We start from the raw sequence: 21,163 nt of genomic DNA, 5'->3' as shown, positions 1-21,163 counted from the left end.
CGGAGCGAGCGGCCGCGGTCTTCTACACTGTGTTTTGCTCCAGTATCTCCGTGATAAATGCGTTAAAGTAAGTAAACCTTATGTATATTATTTAAAAAAATATTTTTTATATTTTTTCTTCATATAAACGTATATATTAGCATATGTAAAAAAAATCACATAGCGAGCGTCAGCTAGTAAAATTAAGGGCGTTAAGCAAGCAATAAAAATATGACCTAGTTTTGAGGATTAAATTGACTTATCTGATAAAGAAGGAAATTTAAAAGAATATGTATTTAATGACTTCGTGCTTTCTAATTATCATGGGATTATAATATCCTTTCGGTTGATGATGGAATAAGGACATAATAATAAATTTATTTTATTCACTTTTAAATAAATTCTTTGTATTATTCTGGTTTTATTTATGTGTTTGAAGTAGGCTTTTTTTAATTTAATAATTACAAAGCGGTTTGTGTATTGTTTGACTAATATAATTAATATAGTCATTAATATTGTTCTAGAAACGTATTTGAAGTATATATCCTATGAATAACCATGTGACGTTTTCGCTTTTTATTATATTTATTTCGAAAATAACCAACAGAATTATTATAATAAGTTTTTAATAGTAGCGATTGAGTATTTGTATATAAATAAACAGAAAAAATATTTTGAAATAGAAAAGAAGATTTCATGAGATTGTCAATTTATAAACTTCAAAAAGAAATCATATAAATTTTTGACTCGTTGATATGAACGAGAAATTATAATTTTTAATTAGCTTTTACAGAAGAAAAACTCTTTGGTCTTACTTTATAACCACATTTATTTATCACTGAAAGTCAGTTGTTCTGGAAGAGAAAATACTTTATCTATGCACATTTTAATTTTATATTAACAACATAAATGTTATTTACTAATTATATTTACTATATTAACATACCTAAATTTTTATTTCGTTTAGGTTTTTTAGTTAGAAAATTTAAATTAAAAACGTGCTTTTTCACGGCATCGTGTGTTTATTTCCGTATCTAAATATGTCGCCTTCAAGTCATGTTTAGGGATCATAATGAATTAAATAGAGGTTTTTCTATTTCATTTCATTATGACCGAATGACGGACTTAATACAATCGAGCACGTCCTTTGTCTTCTTTATTAGTATTAATAATAGAATAAACTATTGGATGAGTTTTGTTGCGCCTTTTCACTTTACTGTTTTGATGTATTACAGGTTATTATGATAAAAATAACGGCATTAAAAAAAAACATAATAGTTGATATAAAGGCAACACATACTCCCACTGAATCTTTGTCGGGGCTTTGTTAGATCTGTTTGTCTATTCGTATCGATCGTATACTATGTAGTACTGTAATTATTTGCACAGACAAACCTATCGTGCTTTGATCCCTTTCTTTAATTAAAACAGTATTGTATATAGAACGTACGTCTATTCGCAATATCACTACATATATACATAACTAACTATAATTTTTAAAACAATTTTATGCCCTAACATATGACACTCTTCATATATTTGTATTACAAAGGAATGTGTGACTTAAAATATTTAGGGTACTTATGAAATTCTAAATAAATTTTTTTTCTAATTTTTTCTAAATTCTAAACCGTCAAATAATCGTATAATAACTACGCTTATCTTATTTTCTTTTTAATTAGATAGGTCATATAACCAGGCAACACTACTGTAATGATTTTAGCGGTTTTAATAGGTTTATCCTACTAGAAACTTTCTTTACATAGGTACTGAAAATATCTTTATTTTATGGAACATTCTGCTGAGAGTGATTGTCTATCTTTAGGACTATCATGGATATCTCTAGAATGCTCCGAATATCTCTAGGAGATCCAAAATATCCAAAGCAACCAATATAGCCTAGCCGATCAGGAAGTTAAAATGACAGTGGCCTGCACGTAGCAACCGAAGGCCACTGGAGATTTAAGGTTCTAGAATGAATACCACGGACCGGCAAGCGCAGCGGAGGACGTCCACCCACTAGTTGAATAGATGACCTTGTCAAGGTCAGAAAACGCTGGTTGCTGGCGGCTTCCAACCGTTCTTATTGGAAGTCCGTGGGTGAGACTTGTATATAATAGTAAACTCAATGAAATTATAGTGATGTGATATCTTGATCCTCAACTCTGAACAGCTCTATGGTTCTATATATTCACAAAAGATAAAGATATATATAACACAATAAATATCAAAGATATCTTTTATCAATTACTTTCTTAATTATTGTATATCTACTTGATTTGAAACAACTTGCGCATTGTTTTTTAAAAACATTCTACACATAGGCGAAAGTACAAAGACGTCTATTGAGTAATTTAACTTGGGTAAATTATTTTAACAATGTAGTCGTTTATTTATTGGACCTGAAACTTCTCGATGGACCTTGAATCCTAATTTTATAATGCCTTAGTCTCTCTGCGAATTTACAGTCCGGCATGTGTTCATCTAGAACACCTGTAGCATTTCAACTATGAAGTAAATCTTTAGACAGGCTTTTGGTTCCATTGCGTTATTTATTGCACAATATATCTCTTCTAGCATTACATGTCTAAAGTACTACAGTTACCTTTTCCATTTTTTATATTGTCTTTCATTACTTGTAATTTCTGAAGAACTCATTCGATGCTTACGATATCCCCAATAAGCCTATGTACATCTAAATTTCAAAAGCCTTTAGTCTTTTGATCAACTATTGTAAGTCTTAAAACATAGATGAGTAACCAATATTATCTGTGTAGGAGCTAACGAATCCCGCATCTTAATTTAAGTACAAGGTAATTACAAAGCCGCACAAAATCGGATAGAATTTTGTTTTTTTATAATCCTACGTGTTACTGTTCTACTATCGTTTGCTATCAAATGATCGTCTTGCCCATTTTGTCATTCTATATTGAAAAGAAATGTTTTTAGCGTCTATTGCTAAATTAAAATTGTTTATAATTTAATAAGGCAGAAAGTCCAGAATCATATGTATATTTCGATACAAGAAATATTCCGTCTATTATAAATGACGCAAAATAACCCTATTCCGCAGTTATATTGTGCACTACGCAATCGATTTTCATGGCAACCTGCAGTGTATTGAACTGGCAATAAAGCTATGTATTCTAGTATTTATAGATAAACACATATACTTTTAAATAAATTTACATATTAATTTTAATGAATTATTAAAAACGTTGCTATTGTCATTTACGAAGTAAATTATAGTTATATTAACCAAAGCAGTTTTTAGTTCCGTAATGTATATTCTCGTTTAGAATACATTAAAACATAATTGTTTGTCGCCCTAGCAGAGATAAAAAGAAAAATGTCATTAAAATTAGAAAGCAAAGTTCACAGTCATCAGTTGAAGGCGGACAATGACAATTCACTGCATTCTCAACGCAAACAGATTTAAGTGGGTATAAAACCCTGTGTAGGTACTACAATTCTGAAAAAATAACATTTGGTTTAATATCCTCTGCTGTATATACCTTAACTACATATTATTTATAGTTTTAATTTAATAAAAAATTTATTAAATATAAAATTGATAGAGGCGATTAATTCTTTTAACAGCTTCGAATCGGAAAGTCCAAAGTAAGATCCCTTCTTTCCTTTTACCCTTTAAAATTTTAAAGTTTCGATTAAACAATGTAAAAACTTGAGGGTTGCCTACTCTGGTGAAATAAATAACTTAAAGGAGACCTCCGAAGAAGCCTATGTGCTTTATCATCAACATTATTTCAGATGTAGGAGGTCAACTGGAGAACTAGAACTATCTCCAAAAAATATACAGTTTAAAAACAGCCTGTATCCAGTTTCTTTCGCTTGAGCTGTCTGTATGTCTGTCAATTTGTCCATTTTCTAGATAAACTATCAGACGTACAGACGTTACTGCAAAGAAGTCTGGGCTAAGCATTTTCTGCGCACTGCCATCACAAATCCAGTGAATCTCTAACCCAACTGTTGATAATAATTTCCACCTAAAATCTGATATGTAATCTGCTTAATTAGTCCTAAAATAAAATCGTTATGTCATTTGAATGTTGCCGGTATCATATTACACACCTGTTACTGTTACTGGAGGTAGGAATGGCATTTTATAAGGTAATAACTTTTAATAACGGCTTTGCGGCTTACGCTTACCGGCGCGGAGGGAGCCAACTTGATTTATATCAACCATTATTAGACGCGTGTAGCTGACGAAGAGTTATTAAAGCGAAGACAGATTTAAGGGGGAGAAAATAAAGTGCACACTTTGTTTTTTCATTCCTTTAATTTATGATCACAGACTTGACTTGCGAAGAACATAGCTGTCCCAAAAGTTATGTAAAGAAATCTTATAATACAAAAACTGAAAAGAACTGTAAAAGATATTTCTAAAAGTCAAATGTTCCGATCAAAGATCCTTTAAACTATTTATCACGTTCAATGAGTTTGTAGATCAAAAAAAACTCTTCAACGAAGTAATTAGGCAGGAAACAATGATATCTTAATTACTTAGTAGATAGTAGAAATAAATATATACACTTGATTCTAATTTAAAGTTACATATAAAAATATAAATGCATAATAGGATTTTTAATAATCATCTTTAGAGATCTGGTTGGGTCAAAACATTATATTTATAAGGTGGTATTTAAAAGGACAAAGTATAACACGAGTCAAGAATAGATTTTAATAAAGCTGATGTTCCTAATTAAATTTAAAACTTTTAATTAATTCGTCTAAATATTCACTTACTATTTTGCAAAATTTCTTAAACACATCAATAATTGACTTGTGAAATCCAAATTAAACTACATCCGTATTTCACCGCCTCCGCTTTAGACGCAGTTTAAAAGTAATCTAGAGTTCTATTCATCTTTAAAACTTTTTAAGAAGTACGAGAGACATAAATAGACCTCTTTCCAATTGTATCCGGAGAGCAAGAAAGATTAAAGAATATAAAAGTTAGCTTCGACTCCAGGGCATGAGATACTTTCAAACATCTTTCTCTTAAATTAAAAAAGTATTCTTATATTGAACAACAAAGAATAAAATATTACAGTAAAATTATTTTCTATTATATTAATAATAATATTATGTTAAAGAATCACTTCTAACTTTACAACGGCATTTTTTAGGCATTTTTTTCCACAGTTACGTTAAAAGAGAGTTATAGATTGAAAAAGGGAAAAATCAAACGAAATCTTTTAAAACAATACCTTTCTTTTCCCATACAAATCACAGAACAAATTTAAACATCTTTTGCTAATTGTCAAATATTGACATAAATCAATCATAAAACGCTTGTTTTAATATTATCAAATAAAAAATATCGCAGATCATAAAAAAAAAACTTGTTTCATTGCAAGAATCTTCCGTGGAAAGCTTATTGAAGAAATTGGACGATATTTCGTCGAAAAATTAATACCGAGTGTAAAAATTCCAATAACGTAATACTCCCAAATGGATTTTAAAAAACTTATACATACTTAATAAAATAAATATATTGCCGTGCTTTTTTAATTTTAATAGCACTACATTTTTTGTGTTTATTTTAGTTCGGAATTACATGTCCGGATTTTGTAATTGTGGTTGTAAAAATAGCTGTAAAAAAGTCCTTTTAGCCTTTACGCCTCATTCATGCAACAATGAATGTGAAATACAGCTTGCTGCACACAATGGGCGCTTTTCACTCGCGTGAGAGGCAGTCAAGTGCGCTTTTCAGCGGTTAATGTTTGTTTTTTTTTTGATGCTCCTATTCCACCAAAAAATACTCTGGCATTTTATGGACAATAAATAGTTTTAACCCTATTTCTCAAATTATATTTTTATAATCACGGTGTATTAATACTATAAATAATGATATTCCAAAAGCAAAAATAATTGTATGTACCTGAGACGGCTCCATCGAGTTAGCAAATATTTCTATATCAATTCAAATTTTTTATGGTAATTTGTATCGTTAGATTTAAAAAAAATTAATACACTTTCGCGTACATTTTATTTATAAATATGTGTGTGTTATATATATATATTTATATATACACAAATACTTATAATATTAATGTATGTGTATATAATATATGTGTGTGTTTGTGTGTATGTGTATTTTATAACCATAAATTATTTATTAAAAAATATGTATATAATCTCGCAAATTTTTTTTGGCCTGTTCTCAGATCTAGGGCATTTACCATTCGAACAGTCAACTACATTTTTTTTTAATTTGCATTCTTATACACAATAATAACCTTCAGTTAGTAGTGAAATATTTATTTTTGTGAGAATCTATTGAAATAGCGGCTAGTTCTATCTATGAGCAACTGATATCGAACATTATTGTGTTCCAATAATACAGGCGTCGTAGAAAGTGAGTGACCGAAAATGAAAAATACCTTTTTTTCTATAAAATAGAGCCATATAAGAATTATATATTTTAGGGTTCCATAATATTTAGATATTTGTCAATTAGACCCAAGAATACAAATGCCTTTGGCGCGGTACACCGTTTTTATAGCACTATGGTTAAATTATTTAAGAAGTCCGACTCCAGTTTGTATTTGAGTTTATTTGGCGTTAAACTCTCATGTAGCTAGAAGGGTAGGTGTTGATTAATCACAGTACAATATATAAGTTTTTAATTCACGAAATAACACGTTACCTGTCAGATATATAGATAAGTTATTTTATTAGTGTTAAGAAATATTAAAAACACACCTAGCCAAAATAACCTAACCTATCATATATATTTTCGGTGAAGACATTTTTGCGATATTTTAGTATTTCTGAATAGTAAATAGCAAATCTATATAGCGTCATTTGATATCTGGCGTACCATTAATGCGCCTTTAGGATTTGAGTCTAAAAATTAAATAGATCCTTATTCTTCTAACGCTTTCGGAGCACGGTCGAGACATCGTCTCTGACCCTCATTCATTATCGTAAAAAAAAGTAAGTAATTCTCTCAGTATCTAGTCGTAAAACCTTTTATTGACCGCTCTTGGCTTAAGATGCAATCCGACGAGCCCCTCGCTTTTTAATGTCGGGTCTAGTGAAAGACTTTACATCCCTTATGTAAGGAATATAAAACTTTTATTCGCTTTCTTCTATGTGGTTTTCTATAAATTACTACAATTTTTCAAAAAGGAAAAGAATTGTCTGATTTCATTATGAACAGTGAACCTTTGCGCTATGATGTGAATAAAAAGAAGACAGACAAAAGTGAACCTATTACAAAAGAAATGGCACAATGCGTTCGGTTAGAACATATGCAATAATCAAAATTGTGGGGCCGCGAAACCTAGAAAATTATGTAAAATGTAATTTTGTAAAAATATAGCCCTTCGAAAGAAATGAAGCGACAACGGCTAAAGGATGCTAAATAAAAACCTATTAAACAAATGCAGTATTCTGATCTTAAATATTTAATGGATTCAGGCGTTACATTGCGGAAGTCCATCCTAAATAAGAAAGGACCAATATCTAGCCACCTCCGCACATGCAGTGGTTGTCGTGCATGAAAGTATATCATAAATTGAAAGCTTGTTACAATGAAACTGAGGGTAAACGTATTGTAAAAATGCTATGACGTATTATTATCTTTCGTCATTTATGGTTCAGAGAATCTCGCAATCAAGTAGAAGTTATTTTTATTTCATAGAAAAAGGTATCAAAAAAGGTCAATCAATCGACTTCATCAATCACTAGTGATCCTTTGATACCCAGACTTGAACCCGTTGAATTCCAAAACATAGCAAAATTCGAAAGAGAAAGCCTAATGGAAATTTGAACCTTCTCAAAGTGTCTCTTATCAAAAGCCATTATTTTATTGCCATTGTATGTGCTGCGGTCGACGACTAACCACTTATTTTTAAAGTTTATATTTCAAATATAGATGGGAATTTCGATGAATTTAAATTGAATTAAACTTATTTTGTTTGTTAAGATGAATTCTTAAAAGTAATTTTGTTAAAATTATTTAATGAAGTATTAGTATAAGAACTTCTTATCTGACTTAACATTAATTAACTTATTTTTAAGACAAACTATGTAATATAAAAATTCTTTAGTAAAATTTGTGTAACATCGAATAGATAAAGAATATAAAGCTTTCGTAACTACTGTTATCTTACACAAAATTTACATGTAATAGTTTTATTATTTTCAAAAGAACCTCTAGTGTTTTTTTTTTAATTTTACTAATCTTGTTTTAGTTACATTTGTTTTTAATAAGAATTAACAATCAGTCTCAATGTATTCCGTGTCTGGATTGTTACATTTGTTTTTTACCCATAACCAAGAAGCTACCTGTCATATATGACTATATGAAATTGTACTATTATATTTTATCGGTAAACGTTATCGAAACTTGAATGTTTAAATCATGTTATTGAAGATAAACACCATGCGTTATCAATGCCTGTTCATTAAACAAAACGCAAGTTAGTTTAGTCTAATTTATGTTATCCAGAAAAATGATTGAAAAAGAAACTGGAATAAGGATAGAAGAAAATTAAAAGTCCTCTTTCTATGCATGGTACATTTATTGGTGAATTGTTTGCTTAAAAAATAATAAACATTTTTTTTAAAGTTCATTGCATTTATTTTACTTAGCTTGTATTGTTTTTAGATCTAGCACGATGACAATACAGTGGGCGTGGCTGCTGGCCACGTGTGCGATTGCGTGTGCGTCCAGTGAACACGGACCTCGAGGTTCGTCCTTACGAGGAGCTCTAGAGGCTTTACAACGACGACAGAGAGGACGAAATCATGAACCAATCATGTCTGCTTCTGACTACGAGGATATTTACGAATTTTTGCCACCTCATGCTTATCCAGGTTAGTTAGTTTGTAAACGGCTCGTAAACGAATTTATTACCTTCAGCTTTTATAAAATTACTAATACAAAAATTTTATTAAAATTCTGGTTTTAATTACAGAGAACGATTACACTGTAGATGTAGAAGACGTCGAAGATGAATCTACTCCAAAGTACATTGTAAAGCTTTTAGCTGAAGACTTGCGTCCAGAAAGGGCTTATGAATACAAAGTAAACAAAAAGAACAATTTTCATGTTGACTCTCCCGATTATAAATCGAAAAAAGAATCCGCCTTCCGTGAAAGATCCCAGCAATCCGACAACGATCTACTTCGTAACATATTTATGAATACTGACGAACCTGAGGACAAAAATAATTTACTAGAGCGTGCCGAAAACGATGCTGAATATGCTTTACTTTTAGGACAATTATGGTCGAAATATAAGCACAATGATAACAAAATACCTTCCGATAACGCAGACGCCCCACAAGGTGTCGTCAAATTGTACAAAGAAAAAATAGTCAAAAAAAGGTACCCGGATAACTGGGGACCAATAGCATTTAAAAAGAAACGTAGTTCTAACTTGGAAGATGAGCGATCCATGTTGAATTATGACGAGAACCGAAATCGAGCTGATAACAATAACCGTAATTATAATGCTTATGAGTTGTCAGATAACGATAAAGATGATGTCCGTGAGGAATACGCGATTGCTTTTCAACCAATAGACGATGAAAGTTTATCAGACATTTTAGATGAAGACCAATATCCATATGATGCTATTGAAAAACGTTTTCCAGTAACTAAGCGTAGCAGTGGACCCTATATCAGTCCAAAACAAAAGAGATTTACACCCGATCAAAGCAAACGGGAAATATCTAAATCATTTAGAAGTAACACGGGGACAGATCCAAGGGTTTTAATGGATTTATCAAAAATTTTTGGCGAACCTGAAATAATTAAGTCCCCAGTGAAACGAAGCAGCGACCATGATGAAACTTCACACGACATAAAACCACCAAATCTAACTATTTTAGGTCATAATGACACTGAACAACATAATCTCACCCAAGTTGAAGAGGACAGTCATGAACACAATCATGCTATTCATCACCCTGGATTATCGGGGGAAAAAATTGAATATAATTCTGATCACGATCATCATCCTGATTCTGGTCATGATCACACCCATAATCATAATCATGATCATGAGCATAATCATGAAAACTCTAACAGTCGCTTTAACGGACATGATCACGAACATAAACATGACCATCATCACGAACACGGAAAAACTGAAAAACCGTTAAATATCAAAAAGAAATCCATTGATTGGTCCGATTATTTTGGAATCGACAAACGATTTAAGAAGTCCGTTTCATTTGTTAATGATCTTAACCAAGATAGATTACGCAAGCAATATTTTGACACTTTCAATAAGGAAGTAATTTACCCTGTAAATTCTTTTCGTAAACATGTTAATGTAAAAAGAAATCTTATACAACCAAAACCAAACGAAGAAACTGAAATCCAGATAGATCGTGCTCAGGCTGTTGCTATTCGTAATGACAACAAACGAACTGGTGTGTCAGATAATGATTCTAAACTAGATAACATCGATAAAAAGTTAAGGAATATGGAAGGCTTAATAGTTGACGAAGCCTTACATTTTTCTAATGTCGGTGAAAAACTGGATTCAAAAGAAGAACAAGAGATGAAAGAAAAGTTGCTGTCTCGTCTGGCTGCAGCATATAGTTTAGAGAAAATGAGAAAGGCTTTGAAAGAATTTAAGCAAAGTTTACAAGCTCAAAAAGCTATTAATATGAAATTAGCAATTGACAATGAAGAATTGAAGTCTAAAAGGGTTGCTGTAAAAAAGGAGAAAGCTATCCCAACTATCAATGATGTGTCTAATTACCTCAAAGATGATGATAAAATGGACGATTTCGAGGATGAACAAGGTGCAGGTCATTATTTAAATGGTAAAATAGAGGAGCAGCTATCTGAAGGCTATATGGGTGGGAGTGGAAGACACCGTTCACCTATGATAACTAACGGTAGTTAAAAAATATCATTAAAACATTTAAGAACTGAAAGGTTAAATTTTGTAACTAATAATATATATTAACTTTTTCAGTAGGCTCAACGGGACCTTGCCCGGTTCTTGCGAAAATCATTCAAAGATGTCGTGGAGTTGATTTGTTAGCCGGAGATCGTGGACAACTCTTCCTTCCACACTGCAGTTTACATCAAATTTGCTATTTATGCGTAAGATATACCAAATAATTTCTTAAACTCTTTCAATATATACGATTCTAATTCCTCATTGATTTCAGGGCGAAGCTCCACCGACGACTTGTGATCTAGTTTTTCTATCAGAAGCTGATACAACCTGTGAGGGGGACATGAGCTGCCAGCGTGCAGCACGATCTGCTCTGATGGCACTTCGAGAACTACATGATAACCTTGCTGATGAATTGGATGGAGAATGCGAAGCCAGTCCATGTCTCGCCGCGACTTTAAAACTTAATATCGGTTGGCAGAGAGCACTTCAACGATAGATGATTCAATAAAACATCGATAAACGCGATGCCGATGGCATATTTTGAACTATGCTGGAAAAGAAATGATAATGTTTTCAAAAACTTAATGATTTCTGGCGCGATTATTTGACCTGAGATAACACAAAAAATTATAAACAACTATTTGAGAAAAAGATAGTTTATAAGTCACCTAAAACTATGAACTAGATCACGACAATTTACTATCATTATCATGTTTTCGAAAACATCCATCCGTGTCTAACCAGCCATAGACACGAATGGAATCGAATAAACATTGATCTCAGTAATTAATACTTGTGCTAGTAATAATTTTCTAATTATTATAATTATGCGAAAACCTACGCTTTCGTTGTTGGGTGTTATAATATAATGCGCGTTGTACGAAATTCTGCCAGGATTGCAGCTGTACGCTGCGTCGTAAGATTAGTAGTATTAAGCTACATTCGGAGCAGAATTCTAGAAGCAGATGGAAAATTTCATAAAATACAATGGCGATGTTTATGCCTGTATTGAGATGGTAAATTTATTGTTGTTGAATATTTACTTACCTAACTATACAACATTTGTTTTAAATGTATCGACGTATAATAAGAATTAATAATACTACGTATACTTTTAAAAATCGAATATAAATTCACTTTTTATCTTAACGCAAGTGTATTAAATTATTGTGAACTATATTATCACATATATATTTAAAGATGATTTTGGTAACTTACCTTATGTAGGTACTTCTTGAATATATATTTATGTAATTTCAATATTATTTTTAATTTATATATAATGATAAAGTATATATTTGGAATGAAACTTTAAGAACAGTTCAAAGCTTTCTCAGATGCTTCTTGAATGTGATATAATCCAGGAAGGGAGTAAGATTTACAATTCCGGAATGAGAACGTAGCACAATGTAGCACTAGTGCAGCACTTTAGACTTTACTAGGACAATAAAAGTATTTCGCTTTCATGTGACCATGTGTCACGACTAGGCAAAACGTTTATCGGTATTAAATGTAGTCCCCATTTCTCATGTCTTCCCTACGAACATTGGCATCTATGCGACTTTACTACGCAGTAACTACGTTGTATTGTGTTTTATAAGATTTAACAACTTCATTTTATTCATCTCAAATATAATTGAATTGAAATTTTAAAAATTCAGATATTTACACTTAATTGCGATCGATCTATAAATTATTGAAATAATAAATGTTCTTACGTAAATGTTATCATTTTATTAGTATATTGTTCAAAGACATAATAATACACTGATTTAAATGGTTTACAGAAACACTTGTTTTATTTTAGAAAATAAGAAACTCTTTTTAGACTTATGTACGACTTATGTAACCTCTTCAGGAGTACGGTGTATTGAAATGGAACATCATTATGTGGAATACCCCAAACAGCTGTTTCAGGCTTTACTTGTTGTTGTGCTTACCTGTTACATAAATTCAAATTCACAGAATCTTTATAGAGTCACTTGGCGCAAGGACTCCGGAAATAGACCTCATTTAGGTGGTTATTCCAATCGTGTTATGTTATATATATGCACTGGTGTGATATCGCTTAGTATACAATGAACAGTCTTCATTGGAAAATTAAACTAAATACCAGGTAATCGAACTGCTTGTACCTTCATTTTCAAGAATTGAAATAACATACAGTACCTCACGAAATCGCACGAAATACATAGGTAGTTTGGTACGAGTCGAAATTAGCCGATTGTCTCTTTCCAAAGGTCAATGTGCAATATTTATCGCCGGGTACTGTATATAAGTGTGACCGCGTTGTAAAATCGCTTAATTGAGAAAAATTAATTATTGTTAAAAACATATATTTTGTATGTGATTGTTAAAATAATAATAATAATAAATAAAATAATAACTGTTGGGATTATAAATAACGATACACCGGCGGCACTTGAACCTCCAAAGCGTTCAGATTTTTCAAGTCTCAATTTCATTCTGTTTGAAATCCTCGTTATAAAGTTGGTAGAGCCCATAACTTTGATTATTTGATTCAATCAAATTAGGTTACAATTTAAGTTATTTCACTAGTTTGAACATATATTAGATAGAAACATCATAATGTACAATTTTGCCTGGCGATTTCAATATCACGATAATACAATAGGATGGCTTTATGCCATAAAGATCTATCCATAGATGAAAATAGAAAAGCATTGTTCTTACAATATAACTTACATTTCCATCATTATTTTAGATCATATACAATGAGAAGTGCATACGTTACTCGTAAAAAGATTTGTTAACATGATGAAGACTCGACGTCTTAGGTGCGCAGATTTTATTTTTACTTCTGATATTAACATTACATTACCTGGAAAAATCGACAAATTTTTGTGGATACACCAATACATTTTTATAGGCGTATTACAAACAAGTTAATATATTTAGATACCTTACAACTCAAATTTTAAATAGGAAGAATAGCTTTTCTTAATAACATTCGTATTAATAGCATTGCCGTATAATAGTACGCATGAATACAATACTGTGAAAAAACTTAAAATATTTCACGTATATTAGTGCAAACGAAATTTTTAAAATGTCTGTTTTTTTTCGTTTTATGTAATTGACAACTATATTTTGGCACACTGTATAAATGCGTGTATTTACTCATCACTCGCTTTATAAAACTAAATCATAATCGAAATCGTTTAAGTCTGAAAGAATCGGTCGTAAGGACTTCGATTTTGATATCGTACACGATACAATTTACAGCGTCGATAGTTGTGCTACACTGATAATTCAGATTTATCTACAACTGATAACCAGTCGAGTGAACCGCTCACAACAACGGAGCATTCCGTCAATGCATTAATAAACATAAAAGTTGCACCATAGAAATAGAAACATCATGGCTTCCTCGGAAACAAGGGACACTGAAGGGATCGACAATCCTGTAGCCACTAAAGGTATACATTTTTAATATTTAAGTACATTAAATATAAATATTTATTCTTCAGTCTACCATTTTAATCTCTTTGTCCGATTTATTTATTTCGTGTTTATGTCATTGTAAACTATATAACGAATTACATTTAATGTTTCCACAGGAAAAACGCGTTATAATTAACTATTTAGTTTGAAATTATACTTATTCGGAATTTATTAAACAGTTTTTATTCGATTGGTTAGTCAAAACAAAGCTCTGATTAGGTGCTGGGTAAAAAAGTTTTATTAAAATTGTTCATTTTTTAATAATATTCATAACTAACTGTCCTACCATACTTTATAATGCCAGAAGTTATAATGACATTATCCTTTTGCATTCCAAAAGAAACAAATACGTAATATAACATATTGATCATATTATTTGTTGATTTAAAATAAATTTATTAGTTTATCTGTATGATCGTAAATACTGTAAATAATGCAGCTGTTAAACGACAACGTGCGATGTTCAAAGCGAACTGTCATTTGCGCGAAGTTCATACCGTAAATAATCAGACTTTCAATATCTATTGTATTTTCTGAAAAATTTTAAGCTCCTACGCAATTTTCTACATACTTTTATTCATAAGAAACTTCTACAAATATCAGGAAACTTGAAATCGCCTCAAATCACAAATCACAGCGTTACCAAAGAAAATAGAGACATTTTTTCTATGTATAGGAATATATAAGAAAATAGTAGACAAGATGGGCACACTAAAATACTATAATTACACTAATAATTTACAATGTACACAATTTATATTATTATTATTCAGCTTAGGAATTAATTGCCCTAAATCCCTTATAAAACATAATTAAGATGTTTTTAGTATATTTTTTCTTGTAACCTTTATCCATTCGTGTGGGAAAGTTTTATCAATTTATTTGTTTAATATGTCAACAGATAATGGAGACAATTTGAGACCTGATCTCGTAATAAGCGTTCAACCTCAATCGCAAGGTAATTGTCTGATATTTTATATCATGATACGCATTTATAGATGATCATTATGCATTTATAGATCAGTATCTCACTTTTTATACATACCTCTTACTAGCTAGTACATTACTTTTAAATTCTCACGGTCCTGCTCTTTTTTGGGTCTTTTCATGAGATTTTTCCGTCAGACTACATTATCTGATATCTTGTGACAGTTAAATCCATTCAGCTTAATTGTCGGACAATCTTGTGTGTTAAGAAATCCAATATGATGTTATACTGAATAACAATTTTGGTAGTAAACTAAAAATTGAGTCCAGTGTTGTAAGTAATCAATCAATTTCGAAAAACCTAAATATTCAACCAATTCTAAAGTAAACAGTATGCAAATTATGTTCGTCATAAGCCCGATATTGTGTTATCAGTTGAATTTTAAGTAGACTGCATATCTCAAAACATATCCTTACGTGTATTAATAAAACAAAAACATAACCCAGATTTTTTTACATCGACGAATTTTTATATCAAAATTGTCTGCGTTCCTGTCTAAATAGCTGTACAAGCTCGAAGAAACTTACCTTGCCATATTTTCACTTTGTTTTAATAATATTTCATTAGTCCTTAAGGATTATATTTAGTTCACGGACCTTTCCGCTCCGTGAATTCAGCTCCGATAAAGCTGTAACAGCCCCCGGGCTAACAGCATCAATTCAAACCGAGAATATGTAACAATTGTCTGTTTCTCTCGTGTATGTTTTTGGGTCTAATATATGCTTAAGAAAGGGACTAATATATAGTCTTCTGATGAGCCCAGTGCCAAACACCGAGTGAGTCTCACTCTCACTCGCAAGGGCTCTGTCGGTCTACCATCTCCTGGGGATGCCCCGTGGAGGGGTAAAACACGTGTAGAGTAGATTAACGGTAGTAGTTGTGTTTCGCATTGTTTACCGCACGCACATTAATCAGCGGGCAGGCGGGCGGTGCACTTCATTGCACGACTACTGCTGCATGCTTCCTTTCTTAGTTAGGATGGACTTCCACGAGGTAACGCCTGAATCTATTAGATAATATATCTTTATTATTATGTATTAACATACCAGATCCTGCTAGTTCTAAAATAACAGTTCGAACACGAGATCCACGATCATAAACTACTGTCTATAAGCACATGGCTATCACAGCAGAATTTTTTACCTACTTCACAAAAAGATAAATTTACTTTAAATTTAGATTGCTTTATGAAAATTATATTAAGAGGTCCAAACGTTATTTCAGAATCCAGTCGCGCTGAACTGCCGGTATCGACCATGAACTGGCAATCTCGAAGCGGTGGCCAATTTATACCAATGCACGGACTTGATTTCCTCATCGGCACGTCAAGTCTCCTTATACAACAAACTGTGGAATTAAATGACCGTAAGTACAGCCATACATCTAAACGTGTGATTTCTAAAACGTTGCATTTAAAATGATAAATGTTCCAGAGCCATTGGAAAAGACGTAACATCTCTTACTATCTCCGTCTATAAACTTGTTCCTTCTTTCTTACTTCTCTCTTTCTCTCAGGTTTCTGTACACAAAAATTTTATATACACTAAAGTCTAACACTCATTTACTACTGTGTTCCAAATTTGAATGACGTCCTTGTTAATAATACTACTGACATAATTACATGTATTAGATTATATCTATATGTCTGATATAGATCTAGATATAGACCAGAGTTTCCCCGACTATTTTTCTCACAAACCAAATTCAAACTTAAGCTGGTTCTGGTGGACTCTCTGCAATTAGATCTCTACCATAGTCCCTAAACTCTACAATAATAGAAATAATAGACGCAAAGCTTTTTAAAATATTATCTACTTTCTTTTTACTTCACTTACTATAAATAGGTGAAGTCAAGCCAACATTTTGGTTCTTCACTATCGAAAGCCTGTGAATTTTCGTGGATCTTACGAATTGCGAACCACCTATTTTTGTTATGCAAACGTAGACCCCCGTCAGGACCCCTGGGGGTCCACGTAATCCACTTTGGGAACTAAGGGTGTAAATCCACGGTGACGTCTTAATACCAAAAATTAGTTTTTAAACAATTATACCTATATTAATAATCGACGATTTTTAATTTTATGTCATTTCAGTTACATCAAAAATCGATTCAGAAAATCGATACACTATCAAAGTGCCAAACGGCGAAGCCCTGTATTTCGCTAGTGAGGTCTCCACGTCCACACAAAGATGTCTCTGCGGTACTGGCCGGTCATTCACTATGCACTTGCATGATAACACCAGACAAGAGGCTATGGTGCTACACAGACGACTCGCCGCCGCTTCATGTCTCTTTCCTTGTAGGCTACAAGTAAGTTTATGTACAGAGAATATAAGAGCAAAAATAGAATTCGAAGCTGTGGTAGCCCAGCGGTAGATGACAAAGACATGTCATTGTATGTCCTGGATTCAATTCCCGAGATACATTCTATCGTACATTCTTTCGTATTATATTCACACTGTGCATTAATTACAAAGGATTTTCACTGCTCACAAACAAGTTTCCAGAAGATGGGCAGCAGCGTCCTGTATGTACTTTAATACCTTATTGTGATCGCCAACCCGCCTACCAAACGTAGCGATTACAGTATATCCAGCTATAGATATTATTGGCAGAGATATATGTCTAGCAAATAAACGTCTATATCTTATATAAGTCTTTATTAATAATGTGATTATAAATCATATTATTAAAAAAGTCTTGCAGTGCACAAAGTACAAAAGTTATTTTTGCAAATAATCGTTATTTATTATTAAGATAATAATCAATAAATAAAACTATTAATCGAATAGTTTTTTGTTGAATGTTACAGGCCTATAACTTTTGCATGAAATCTGTGAGGTCAGCTTGTTATTATAAATACTTATTAACTCGCATTAGTTACACAATATTCTAAGTTGTATTATCGGATTGTTGTACACGAGTTCTGTTTATAAAATTCACATTTTAAAAAATACTTAGCGACTTTTCCTATCATCTTTTACATCCGAAGTTTAAAGCAATTAAAAAATTGTTTATTTACATTACGTCGTTTAGGAAATGACGGTTGTAACACCACCTGGAAACTACGTGGGACGCGTACATCAGCAGTGGACTTGGATGGTTCCTTTTTACCTCGTGAGAGACGCTAACGATAATGTATTATTTGTCATCGAGGGTCCCGCCACACTCACGAGGAGCGCTCTTCTACTATCAGAGTTTAAGGTATTTTTACCTACCTAATAGTATTACTTAATAAAACTAAGAATACATTTTGCCGCAAAGAAAAAATATATTGGATACTTTTTACTTTTCACTGATAAATGCTGCTTGCACCACCAACAAGGCGCAAATGATTTTGTCAATGTCGTTCGTAGATGCTGGATGCCCTTCCAACCGGTACTACTTAAATTTGTAAGGGGGACCTATATCCTAACATGAACGTCTTGTGGTTTAAATGATGACCATACTGTATGATTATGATGAGCACTTAAGATGCTTATCCAAAATCTCTTTACTTTAAATAAGTTCGTGGGAACCTTAGATCAGATCGTCATATTATTTATGGCTGATATATATGTTGACGGTCATTTGGCCCTCAAAGAGTGTCAGTCAAGACGCGTTAGCACTTCTATTCAAAATTCCTCAGAGCCTCTCCGCAATCTAAAATAAAAATACATTTATTACATGTATAACAACTAGTTTAATAAATATATTACTTATAAATAGTCTCCTGTATTGTAATACAAAGCACACTATTACAGGATAGTACTGTATACGTTGATAGAAAGGTGTAAAATTGAGATAAGTAAAAAAAAAACAAACAGTATACATTTTCTTTCGTTTCTGGTTTACTGTATAACAATGACAAGTCGAATACTGTTTCAGATATTGTCAGGGGATTCATTGCGAGAAGTCGGTAAGATATCGCACGGTTGGGATCGAGAATTAGTGAACTTCACAACGACGCTAGTGTTTCCGGAGACTGCAGTGCAACCCAAACACAAAGCTCTGCTACTAGCAGCTACATTTTTATTGGTAAATTTAATAATAACAGCTATGCTTATATTTGGTTCCCAGTAGACTGGGGGTCTTTTATTTTCACAGATTCATCAAACTTTTCGAAGATAAAGCTCATAAATAATAAAATTATACATTGCTTAATAAATTTTATATTTACTCGGTAGTCAGAGGAATACGTGAATTTCTTCTCTCATGGACCTCTTCTGGCTGTGTGATCTCCCTCTAGGTCCTGAGTGAAAGTGTTTTGTGTGCATTTTTTTATGTGCATTTCATCAGTCCTAGCACACTTTCGAAGAAATCTAGTATGTCCCTCAGTAACCCACAACCACAAATCGATCGTGTTGTAAAATTATTAAACTAATAAGTACGACAACGCTTCACATCACTGATTTTATTTTAACTTTGTAGTAATTTGAATTACTATTCCTACCTCCTCCGCATACAAATTTAATTCGAATTTATTCATAGTAATTCATTGACAACATCCTCGTACTTATTAATCTCAGTTGTGTGATCTTTACGTACGTTTGTTATTACAGCATAATTTATGTATTTTGTTATTTATTTTAAGTATGCTTTATTCCAGGAATACACGTATTTTGAAAGAGCAAAATCCAGTTGCCTGCGGTTGAACTGTCTATAGTCAGCAGAAAGTTCCGGCATAAACTACAGTTTAAATATGTACCTATTTATACTTTTATATTTTATTTGGAATCATCGTCGTTTTTTTACAAAAATTATAAAATAGGCTTTATTGTTAGTTATAAAAATGTTTTACAGAGAAATTCTTTTCTTTTTTAATAATAATATCTACCTTATTTTCCTTTACACATTATTGGGTGATAATTAAAACAAAATAAATCCTCGGGGACCTTACGCCAGACCACGCCTTTCTTTCCCGATAATATTCCTTGTGGAGGTTACCGACGGAGCCCTGGAGGCAGTTAAGCAAACTAGGTTTAGGCAAAGGTCCTCCCGCGCTCTGTTCTCTTAAGCTTACGATATCTGTAGATACCAATAGGGCAACAATATACACATAGATTAATCATGCGAATTCTCATATATATTGAGATCCTTTAAAAGTTTTTACATGGGTTAAATACCTTTACATAATTTCATCGCCAACACAGCCCTGTGTTGAAATAGATATATCTTTATCTTTTTTTTCTAGAGAATGAAAATTCAAGAAACCGTGAAGTTCACACAAAATTTTCAAAAATAAAACTTCACCCGAAAAAAATTTCCCCGCAACCGTCTATCAAATTCTAATCATCAGACTAAACGACCGAGTTCTCATAAATATAAGCTTTATTCAGCCCCACGATACATCTGGTCTACTTTCATCCAAAATATTGCTGTTGAGCATGTCGTCTACTTTTACAACCCAACGCCTTCTCGGCGTGTCGCAGTGGGTTTAGAGAGCGGCATATCGCAATAGTAATACTCACACTCTTGGCGACCTTGCCTTTACAACTGTGCCTCCTGGTGCCACTGGAATTACTCAGAGTAGCCGCAACGGGTCGGTCAAGTGGGATTCCCAGCAATGTAACTTCATATTGGGTGACTAAGCCTGGGATCGCACGTCGCGTCGTCGAATATTTTAAGAAGCCTTTTATTAGTAGATATGAGACCATATATATAATCACTCTGAAACATGTCACATTAATTTATTTTTTCTATTAGAATGCGAACGGTCAAAAGCTTTTAACAGTACATAGTGTGCATGGACTAATAGTAAACAATAATAAATTTTATTATAATCCTAATTTTGAAAACTTTTTTGCGACAATATTATTATTTCGTAATTTATTACTTCTGATAGTATTTATAG

The 21,163-nt window shown here is 32.3% G+C and overlaps 1 protein-coding gene across 1 annotated transcript; it reads left to right on the top strand.

Annotated features, from left to right (window-relative positions):
* The first annotated feature begins 10 nt into the window (after nucleotides 1-10).
* On the top strand, nucleotides 11-20,049 carry LOC137926733 (uncharacterized). The gene is made up of 12 exons (XM_068770419.1): nucleotides 11-67; nucleotides 8,621-8,829; nucleotides 8,931-10,868; nucleotides 10,949-11,079; nucleotides 11,148-11,362; nucleotides 14,246-14,316; nucleotides 15,243-15,299; nucleotides 16,554-16,694; nucleotides 17,423-17,640; nucleotides 18,367-18,534; nucleotides 19,198-19,347; nucleotides 19,919-20,049. Exons 2-12 carry the CDS (start codon nucleotides 8,631-8,633, stop codon nucleotides 19,973-19,975), a joined length of 3,345 nt encoding a protein of 1,114 aa, XP_068626520.1. The 5' UTR covers nucleotides 11-67; nucleotides 8,621-8,630; the 3' UTR covers nucleotides 19,976-20,049.
* The last annotated feature ends 1,114 nt before the right edge of the window (nucleotides 20,050-21,163 follow it).

The sequence above is a fragment of the Battus philenor genome, unplaced genomic scaffold (assembly GCF_028537555.1).
Source record: "Battus philenor isolate CCGP_79_NKW_IND1 unplaced genomic scaffold, ilBatPhil1.0.hap1 SCAF_3, whole genome shotgun sequence".
NCBI classification, from domain to species: domain Eukaryota; kingdom Metazoa; phylum Arthropoda; class Insecta; order Lepidoptera; family Papilionidae; genus Battus; species Battus philenor.
Note: the sequence above shows the minus strand (reverse complement) of the source record. Positions and strands in the feature narration are given on the sequence as shown.

Bases quoted from the DNA above. Each gene is read 5' to 3' on its own strand.
- LOC137926733 (XM_068770419.1), top strand. From the start codon at position 8,631: ATGACAATACAGTGGGCGTGGCTGCTGGCCACGTGTGCGATTGCGTGT. The intron at 8,830-8,930 runs GTTAGTTAGTTT...TTTTAATTACAG, and splicing joins GCCACCTCATGCTTATCCAG to AGAACGATTACACTGTAGAT. The intron at 11,363-14,245 runs TCAACGATAGAT...GTTGCACCATAG, and splicing joins ATCGGTTGGCAGAGAGCACT to AAATAGAAACATCATGGCTT.